Source organism: Callionymus lyra, chromosome 12 (genome assembly GCF_982586985.1).
Source record: "Callionymus lyra chromosome 12, fCalLyr1.hap1.1, whole genome shotgun sequence".
Classification (NCBI taxonomy): domain Eukaryota; kingdom Metazoa; phylum Chordata; class Actinopteri; order Syngnathiformes; family Callionymidae; genus Callionymus; species Callionymus lyra.
The window spans coordinates 16,446,276-16,456,526 of record NC_141829.1 but is presented as its reverse complement, the minus strand read 5'-3'; the positions used below and the strand labels follow the sequence as shown (position 1 = coordinate 16,456,526).

General features: G+C 42.3%; 1 protein-coding gene across 1 annotated transcript; it reads left to right on the top strand.

The window, feature by feature from the left end:
• The first annotated feature begins 914 nt into the window (after window positions 1–914).
• Window positions 915–8,291, top strand: arglu1a (arginine and glutamate rich 1a). Its single transcript, XM_087803753.1, has 4 exons — window positions 915–1,457; window positions 4,863–5,088; window positions 6,886–6,969; window positions 7,435–8,291. The coding sequence occupies exons 1-4, from the start codon at window positions 1,126–1,128 to the stop codon at window positions 7,597–7,599; spliced, it is 807 nt and encodes a 268-aa protein (XP_087659879.1). The 5' UTR covers window positions 915–1,125; the 3' UTR covers window positions 7,600–8,291.
• The last annotated feature ends 1,960 nt before the right edge of the window (window positions 8,292–10,251 follow it).

Genomic DNA, 10,251 nt, shown 5'->3' with positions numbered 1-10,251 from the left:
AGATTTTGGTTTATTATACACATCAAAGACAGCAAAAACGGATATCAAATCAGTCAGAAAAGTAATCGCCATTGTTGAAGTATGGATAAATAAATGTAGATGTATGCAGTAAAAATGTAATGCAGGTGAAGAAGCAAAAATAAATATGATTATTAATAGTAAGTAAACAAAAACAGGGGTCATATTACTTTGGCAGGCTGACATTTAAACAGTAATGTTAAGCGTACATTTAATATAATGTTTTTCAATTTGACATACATTTATAATTAAGTTAAAAAGGTTGGACGTTTTTGGATTAGTTGTAATATAAATAAATAAACTGAATACTAAAGTGTTGTTGTTTTTGATAACTTGTTAAGATTTCTATTGAATCAAACAACATATTTTTGTTATAGACTAAACGTTATTTATCCTACTGACCTTCCAATTCCACAAGTGTTAAAATTAATTCATAATAAATTAGGAAGGAGCAACTATCATTTAGGAAGGAGAGATTCCACCGCGGCCAGTCTATTTAATAAAAATAATAGAATTTTAACTTGTGTTTATAAGTCGTTCCCCCCACTGTTGTACCTCTGTAGTGTTTGCCTGTGTACTAATGTTATTTTTTGTCTATATATTTATCGTATTTTATTTATAATCGTGTACATTTTTTATGGTTATTATTATTATTATTTAGTTGTTTTTTTTAATGTATTATTACTTTAGTTATTCTTTTAATAAGTGTAATGTAAGTCTTAATTAAATGTGTATGTATTTTTGCTAATTTTTGTGAACTGCTGTGACAACTCAATTTCGGAAATTGGGAAGAATAAAGATGTATCATCAAATATGCCTCATTGAAGCTCCTCAGAAAGCTTCAGTGAGGCACGAAGAATACCGAAGAATACCGAAAACCGCGTGGCATCCTGGGAAACTCGCCGGTCCGCCATCTTTATTTCTGGATTGCTGCTGGGTCAAAAACAACAACCGAGTTTAAATGTTTATTTCTGCAGAGTTCCTTTAAACGGTTACTCTGTTCTTGCATTTCCGTTATATTACGGATTTTTGTTGAGCATACGTTGGATTTAATTCGTTGCCACCGTCGAGAGTACGCCGAGAAAAGGGTGCTAGTGTAGCCTCGCCATGGGCCGATCCAGGAGCCGCAGTTCGTCCCGCTCCAAACACTCCAAAAGCAGCAAACACAGCAAAAAGAGGAGCCGGTCCAAGTCCCGCTCTAGAGACCGGGAACGGTCCAAGAAACGGTCAAAGTCGAGGGAGTCGAAGAGGAACCGGCGCAGGGAGTCCCGGTCCAGGTCGCGGTCAAACACAGCCTCGTCCCGCAGAGAAAGAGCCGCGTCTCCGCCGGAGCGCATCGACATCTTCGGCCGCACGCTTAGCAAGAGGAACGCCCTGGACGAGAAGCAGAGGAAAGAGGAGGAAGAAAGAAAGGCCGAGATGGAGAGACAGAGAAGGATGTGAGTCTGTTCGACACCGGTGTTCATCACATTGGGTTAGCATGCTAAGCTAACTAGCTACTTGCCCCTTTGCAGTAGCATGCTAAGTTTAGCATTAGCCACAGACAATTTGTCACCTAACCCAACTTCTTTCTTACACATGCACGCATGGATGCTTCAGAGGACATGTTCCCCTCTTCTGTGTAGAGTATCTGGCTATAAACCAGGTCCAAATGCACTGCAACAGCAACACGAATTTAAAATGTGATCAGAAAGTTACGTGTATATTTAACTATTGATGTAATACTCTCTTTATTGTCAAAATTGTTTGGGCAGTGGTGTTTTTGTCCCTACTCAGATGGTTGTAGAAAAAAAAAGAGAACAACATATATATATATATATATATATATATATGGTAGTAATTAAATGAATTAACGTAAACTAATGGGGTAATTAAAAAGGTAAACGAAGAACATATACATTTAAATTAAAATATAAATGATGTATTGTCATTATTATTCACAATACTGCAGGAGATAAACTATGAGCAAAAAGCTCATTTCGGGAGAAGCATTCCAGGTGTAAAAATACTTACCAAATTTAACAAGACAAAGTGATTTTAAAGAAACATTTCCTCCAGTTCAACTAAATTAAACATTAAACATTTTTCACTGGACGTCATTTCCACTCAGAGGCCGGAATAATTTTCATTTTGATCCATTCCTTTGTTGCGTTATAGGCAGAAATGTATGTACATATGACGGTAGTAACTAGGGGTCCTAGGTACCAACATTTCAGTTTGTTATACAAAAAAGAAAAAATTATTTCGTTACTTCGATACCATGATTAAAATAAATTAATAAATACAAATAACTGTGTACTTTTAACAACACAACTTTAATTTCTAATTTCACATTCAAAGAGTCGCCATGGATAAAAACTTTTGTTTTCTCATAGATGTGCAAATGCATAATAACTTTAATTCATTCAAACAGTGGTGATGAGCAGCTGTCGACTGCAAGGCGGAGTGTTGGCTGCAGTCTGACTCTCTGGCTTCTGGCCAGTGTTATCCGACTGATACTGTGAAGGTCAAATCCAAAATATAGTTTTATTTCAAATAACCATGAGCACAGCGCCCATCAGATATCAGTCCAAGGAAAATTAAATAATTGCATGCATCAGATTTACCTTTAGACACTCGTAGCTTTCCCTACAAACAAGATTCAATTGATTGTTTGTCATGTCAGGGCTCTAATAGAAAATGGAAATTACAGATGAGCAGTATAGAGGTATTTAGATGGATTTAAGTGTTTCTTTTGGACGAAGAAAAATGTGAACCCGTCATGTCCGTTAGAATAACTTACATTTTTGCCTGTGACTCTACAAAGGTACAGACTACTCCCAACACTTAGTCGACATGCAGGTGTAGGAAATAAGTAAAATTTGATATTATCCTTTTAAGTATTTCTATCTGAAAAGGTGGTTGAAGCAAACTGGACTAAGTTAAGTCTTACCTCTGGCCCTGTGTTTGCGCCAGGGCTCCTTTAAGAGGCTGAGGACGTTGAAGTGCCCGAGAGTTGTGGCTTGTGGGTCAACTTGCATATTTGCTGATAAGATTGAAGATGTGAAAAGCTGACCGAGCACTATATTTCCGTGACTGGAATCTTAATTGATGTCTCCCCACGGAGTCAAGTAGTGACAAACCATTTTTCTTTTCTTGTTTCCAATAGAGCATTTTTGTCCTGTAACGGATCAAATGGTACAAAACAGCTTCTCCTCCTCCTCGTTTGTGATGGATTGTACATCAAACTCCCTTTAAAGAACATAAATGGCCTATCTAGTGTTTTAATGGTGCGTGTCACAGCAGCTCCAGAAGTCTCTGTTAAAGTCTCACTTTATGGTTGAGCTGCCCACAAACCCCTCAGCAGCTTGTAAAAGCAAACACGGCCGAAAATACTCAAGTGAAAGCAGTTTGCTCCGCGAGCCTGCCAGCTGTAGGCAGGAACACACCCGAGAACCCGAGCGATGTCTCACACCTGCTTTCCTCCCGAGTGTTTCCAGCGCTCCGGGCTGCTTCATCAACCATGCTAACGTAAACAGCCACGAGTTAGATGAAGCTCAGGATTAGATGCAGTGAAACCTAAAACCCATAAGAAGCTGAGTTTGTTTGCTGTGTCCTGCCATGTGACAACACACCTATAAAAGGCTTCCTGCCGGTGTGAAGTCAGGTAGAAAAGAACCGGGAAGCGTCAACATACACCCCCACTCCAACACCCCTCAAATCCCTCTTTCATACTTACTCCATTAAAATAGTTCCGTGGGATTGTTTCTTAGTGTTTTCTTTTCCCTCCTCGAGTCTTCACATGCACCTCATTGATCTCTGATCCTTGTTTATCTATACGTTTCACTCCATCTGTCTTCTAGGTCCATTTCTCATCCCTACACATCTTTGTCTTTCCAGGTCACTTTAAGTCTGCTTTTGGTGCTTAAAGTTCTGTTAATTTGTTGTTAGATAAATGGAACAATTTGCATCCATCCATTTTCAACCTCTTATCCGAGAAGCTGGAACAAAGTGGTCCGGACTATTCTCTTACTGGAAGCTTCTTACAGCAAGACATAGTTGCAGTAGTGTTAGCAGGAAGGAAGGACAAGTCAAGAAATCTTTCAATACTTTACCAATTAATTATTAAATTAAATTATTATTAATCCCATTGTCATTAGTGTGGTTGGATGGATGCTTCTTAAAGTAGTGCCTCTATTGTGGTCACAAAGACCTTTATTTATTGTCTAGTCTTTTCTGGAGAAGTTGCTCTGAACTTTCATCTAGTGCTTTAGATCATTGTTCAGTTCAGTGTAACAGTATTCTCAGGGATCCTTAAAGTCTTTAATCTAAAAACAAGGCCTTGATTGGCCTTCATGTCCTAAAATAAAATGTAAAAAAAAAATCAAATTAAGAGTCTAAAAATGTCTACACCTGATAGATAAGATTGTATATTAGTTTCAAATCTCAAATAATTTGGTAACATTTATTTCTAAAAAATATTTAATAATAATATTTCCACTTATCGGGCAATCGATTACTTAATAGAGGTTGTAGCCGAGACACATCAGATTGATTTCGCTGTTCTACTTCACCACGGTTCATATAGCAACTTCAGATTTTGGCTTTGGGCAACATGGGAAGGTGTTAATTGGTTTTCCAGCCCGGCTGAAGAAGGGACTATGCCCATGTATTAAGTGCAGAAAATCTTTCCATATTGATGCAATGGGATCTAAAAAATGGTTTTAAATTTAACTTCTATTAAGGTGTTTAAAAACCTGTGTTTATATTTATGAAGCGTTGCCGGGTATTTCCTCGCACCGAATCAAACGTATGACCCGTGTGCCATCTTTGTGATTGGTGGCTGATGCTCGTCTCGCCCGCAGCCGCCAGCAAGAGATCGAGGAGAAGCTGATCGAGGAGGAGACGGCGAGGCGCGTGGAGGAGCTGGTGGCGAAGCGCGTGGAGGAGGAGCTGGAGAAGCGCAAGGACGAGATCGAGCACGAGGTTCTGCGGCGCGTGGAGGAGGCCAAACGCATCATGGAGCGCCAGCTGCTAGAGGAGCTGGAGCGCCAGAGGCAGGCCGAGCTCTCCGCCCAAAAGGCCAGAGAGGTAACGCTCGATCGTTGGGAATGCAGACCCCCCCCCCAACCCCTGACTCCCCCTCCCCCCCTGCAGTGTTTTCTTTCAGTGAAATCTCGCCGTGGCAGCAAACTCACTGCAGCAGAGAACGACACACCTGGTGGTTGATAGTTTATCGTCAGGGTTCTCCAGGTGATGTCAAGATTAGCATGAGACAGACGAGGCAAAATGAGTGAGCGGAGGAGGAACAGGTTAGCAGACCTTCAGTGACTGGAGGAGAGAAACATGTCATGATTAGGGTTCTGATAAAATATCAACATGCCGATATATAGCAATATCAAATCATTTTATTCTCATCAATTGTTTATATTTCAATAAAGTGTATGTAAAATTAAATATATATTATTTAAATGTACAATTTACGGTTAGCGCACGTTAATATTCTGTTCATTTTTACGTCTCATTTAGACTTCCAGCTGCTAGATGGCAGCAGTCATTATGTCCTCCACAGCTTAATGTACAATAACGTGTACAAAAGCCTTGACATGACTGAGGACAAGAGGATACAGTCGACTCCAGCTGCTTTTAAAGCTGATTTTTTTGGACATATTTCGGTTTCAAAAACCACAAGGAGTGACGACTTCATCAAGAGTCATATGGTCTGTAAATTCTGCAACACCAGAGTCAAGTACTTGGACATTACTACAAACACATCCTTGATCCCACAATATAATTTTGTATCGTTGCCCCTGTACCGTGATACATTCGCCAGATTCCTACCAATACACAGCCCTGTCGTGGGTCTGTGGAGCACCAGGACTCCGGATGAGTCAAAACGAACAGTGCGTGTGCTGCCACGGCGGTTCTGACAAACCCAAAATCAATTCCGAATCTTTGTCGCAGAAGTCCACATCCAGAGTCTTATTTCTTCTCACTGTACATTTCCGCTCTCCCTGACCTTTTGACACGGGATTTGGCCAGCAGGTGGCGAGCCCCATGCCTTAATCTGGGGGTGCATGTTGACCCGAGGCTCTGCCGTTTCTTCGTGCAGTCGCTGATTTGACACATTAAACCCACTCTTTTCTTCTCAGAGCCCCTAAAAAAACAAACCCTGCTGTTGTGTTAACTGACCACTTGTTCTCCTGTAGGGCGACACACGCATGTCTTGCCTGTAACTTTTGTTCATGCGTTTGTGTTGTTGTGCATTTGTGGAAACACGACTTCGCTACCTTCTAACTAGCCGTCGCTGCGCCGACCCTGCAGCCTGTTGGCCGCCACGCGTGTCCTGTACTGTAAGTGCTCCGTGGTGCGGTCCTCCTCCAACACCCACTCACACACACACTTACACACTTACACACACATACTCACAGACGAATAAAAGAGGAGGCACCCTCACCTTCCTTCCCCCCCCTCCAGGAGGCTCCTCTTCAGGGGGCGACACACTTCGGACCAGACAGTAAATATTCATCGGTTTATTGGCCGGTTGTGTAGGTACACAGGCGTCAGCGTAGGTATACACGTACAGTGGTGAGACAAACTATTCCCTCCTTCATTTGTTCTCTTGTTTTTTTTTTTGCTTTCAACGATGTTTCCATGTGTCCCTTTTCTGAGTGTGCTGAGTGTGTCGGTCGTCCTGACGTGTGTAGTGTTGTTTAGTGGAGGTCCGAGTCTTCCACAGTCTCTCAAACTCTTTAAGCTACTGACACGACCGCAGCCAGTGTGGTCGTGAGCGCGAGTGTGTGTAGGTGGAGCGAAAGGATGCGTGCGTGTCTTGTGTGTTGCAGCCAGTTTTTGTCGTACTAACGTGACTCCGTGTCTCCCATCCAGGAAGAAGAGAAATCCAAGCGAGAAGAGCTGGAAAAAATCCTGGAGGAGAATAATCGCAAGATCGCGGAAGCTCAGGCCAAACTGGTACGACATGCAGACAGACACACAACTCTTGCATATGTGCCCAAACGCACACCAACCTACACAATATCCTACACTAATGTGTGCACACACTTGGACGCACAGTCAGACATTAATGCTTGCATGTACTCACCAACACACACAGATATAAACTATTATACACAGACTCACAAACGGTAATGTACACAAACACCCACGCAAACGCACAGTAATGCACAAAAACATACTTGAAAACAATATTGCTTTCAAACATGCACGCATACTGGGTGACAAACTTATACACAGTAACAAAAACACAAAAAGTAACAAACATGCGCGCAAATTCCCACATGTATAGTGTTTTTTAAACAATAATGTGAAGAACTTGGCAGCCTCCAGGGGGTGCTCTTATGAGATTAGCTCAAGCCACCTTAACTAGAAGTTCCTAGAGACTTTTGTGACCCGCGTCTGACCCGTGTCTCCCGGCAGGCCGAGGACCAGCTGCGCATCGTGGAGGAGCAGAGAAAGATCCACGAGGAGCGCATGAAGCTGGAGCAGGACCGTCAGAAGCAGCAGAAGGAGGAGCAGAAGATGATCCTGGGAAAAGGGAAGTCGCGGCCCAAACTCTCCTTCTCGCTCAAGGCCACGGAATGAGCCTCCGTCCAGGTCCACGACCCCCCCACCCTCTCCAAACCCGCCCCCCCTCCCTGACCCCCGCTCATCACTTCCTCTGTGGAACGCTTGCTTCGTTTTGGAAGTGCGTCAGGATGGAAGGTGCTGGCTCCGCCCCCTCCCGCCGCACAGACTCTTGGTTCAGTTTTAGTGACCTCTTGATGTAGATCCTCCCACGTGTCCCCGCGGACCTCCCGAGTCTTAACTCTGCCGCGACTACTGCCGGTCTATAGGTGTCTAGTCGGGCCGCCGCGCGAGCAGTCCAGGAGTCGGCCAGTTTTTAACCAACCGTTGACGGACCTGCCGACACACACCCCCCCACCCGCCGGTACGATTCCCGAACTGCTCACGAAAAACCTGTCAGGATGTAACGTCTCGCTGTGATGTGTGACTCCGCCCCCTTCTTTGAAAACTTGAGCTTGTTTCTCACAAAACGTGATGTTGTACAAATGTGGTCATGAACTTTTGCTCGTGAGGACGGACGAGTTCAGGTAAGGTCAGGTAGGAGGTCTGCCCGAGTGTGTATGTGTGTGTGTTTGTGCGCGCGTGCATGTGTGTGTATGTGTGTGCGACTGTAGCGGGGGCCTCGCATGGGAGCTTTTGTGGGTTTTTGAATTGATGTAATTTGCGCCGTTATCAGAGACTGAACCACCAATAAACCATTTGAAAACCTGTCACTGTCTCAGTTTCTTCAGGTGTCGTTCAGAGTGGAGTGTGAACTTAGGGGTGAGAGGAGAGGTCAAAGGTAGAGGAGCATCCAGACCTCAGACCAGGTGTTGGGAGGAAGAGTCCAGACCATTTGAATGTTAATGTTGATCCCATATTTAGACTTTTAATCATGTTTTTAAAGTTTTAACTTCTTATGATTTTATAATTTTCTTACCTTAAAAGGTCTGTACTGGCATCTAGTTTTTTTTATGGGATGTTGGCTCAATGACAAAGAAATCTAATTTAGAGCCGCTGCAGCTGCGGGACTTGACCGGGACTCCGCCAACTTCCACCCCCGTGTAGTGAGCACTTGTCCCGGCGTCAGCAGCTGCTCTGACCGGCTGTCAGGACTCGGGACTCCCGGCGGAGTCCGCGGAGGTTTGACCGTTTCAAGACTGGTTGAGTCGTTAACGTGGATTGACGGAATGTGACTAAAGTGTGTCCGATGTTTGTCAAAGTCATCGAGGTGGTTTAAATATCTGAGATTAAAAGTAGAAACGAATAACCCGGTGGTTCTTTTCAAACTTCACTTTTTCAATCAACGTGGTGGAAAACCTTGTTATGTCAGCATGATTCAATATGACGTGTTAAAGGAGTATTTAAAATGTTTTGGAAGTCAAACCTCTTTTCTCTCAACTGTCGTCAAATGAAACGGAAAACGTGTGTCGGTATTCATAAAATATACCATTATCCAAAATACAAAATGAGATTTTTTTTTTCATGAACTTGGAAAAAGATGTAAACGATGAAAATGAATAATATTGATATATTGAGAAATAATTGTAAGACGACATTGTGGAACTGTTCCCCGTTATTTCTGGATCTGTACATTTATAAACGTCTTATTCCTAGGCTCGGGCTGAACAACTTTACGATCTGAAAACAGTCTTCAAGGACAATGACAACTAAACGTCGCATCTGTTTAAGTTAAATACGTTTTTATAAAGTAAGTCAGTAAGTAATTTTTATTTGTATAGCGCTTTTCCACACCAGGGTCACAACGCGCTTAAACAAACAAAACAATATTCAATAAAGTATATACTTTATAGTTCAAGATAATACTGAGAACAACACAAATATTTAGTTGAGAGTTTGTTCTTCTGCGTGAATACATCTGTTTGGAATGTATTGTGTGAAAATGGCATTTGATTTAATAAAAAACATTGTTATTTTGTTGTTTTATAACAGGATTTAAAACATGTGACACCCAATGATTTACGTTACACCAGTGACATAGGAAGGTTTCAAAGTTTAAAATTAAACAAAAGTCACAAAGAACAACTTAGTTGAAAGTAACTATTTATAGATGTTTTCTTTTGTTAAATAATAAAGCATGAATGATTTCTTTAAATCTGTGGTTAAAACCACAACTACTAGTTCAACTGGCTTTTCTATTGTTTTGTTTATTATTCATTTCTCCATTAACTCTTCTTCATTATTAAGGAGTTTAGGATTTGAGCGTGTGTGTGTGTGTGTGTAGGTGTGTGTGTGTGTGTGTTAATTGAATAATCGTCGCAGCTCCAATAAACTCAATTATCGATCTCCCGTCATCAACAAACACCTTCAATCCACAAACGTTTTGTGTCACGTGTTTTGATGGAATTACGTCTCCGGAGTGTGTGAGGACTTCACACTACTCCGAGTGTGTGTGTGCGAGTGTGTGATCTTTAAATTAGCGACCATTGGCGAGCGGGCCGCGGGTGTCAAAGTGTACTGTTCCAATTAAGACTTTAAAGGAACCGTTTGCTGGAACCACGACCAAACAGCGTCGTGACGTCACCTGGACCTTTGGCGTTAATCCGCGCTCAGACGCCGGAATTTAATCTTGAAGTTGTGAACTTTTTTTTTCAATATTTTATCAAATTAGTTCCATCGCTTCTCTGCGCGTCTATGCAGGCTGTGCTTTATCCGCCGCTAGTGGGCGCT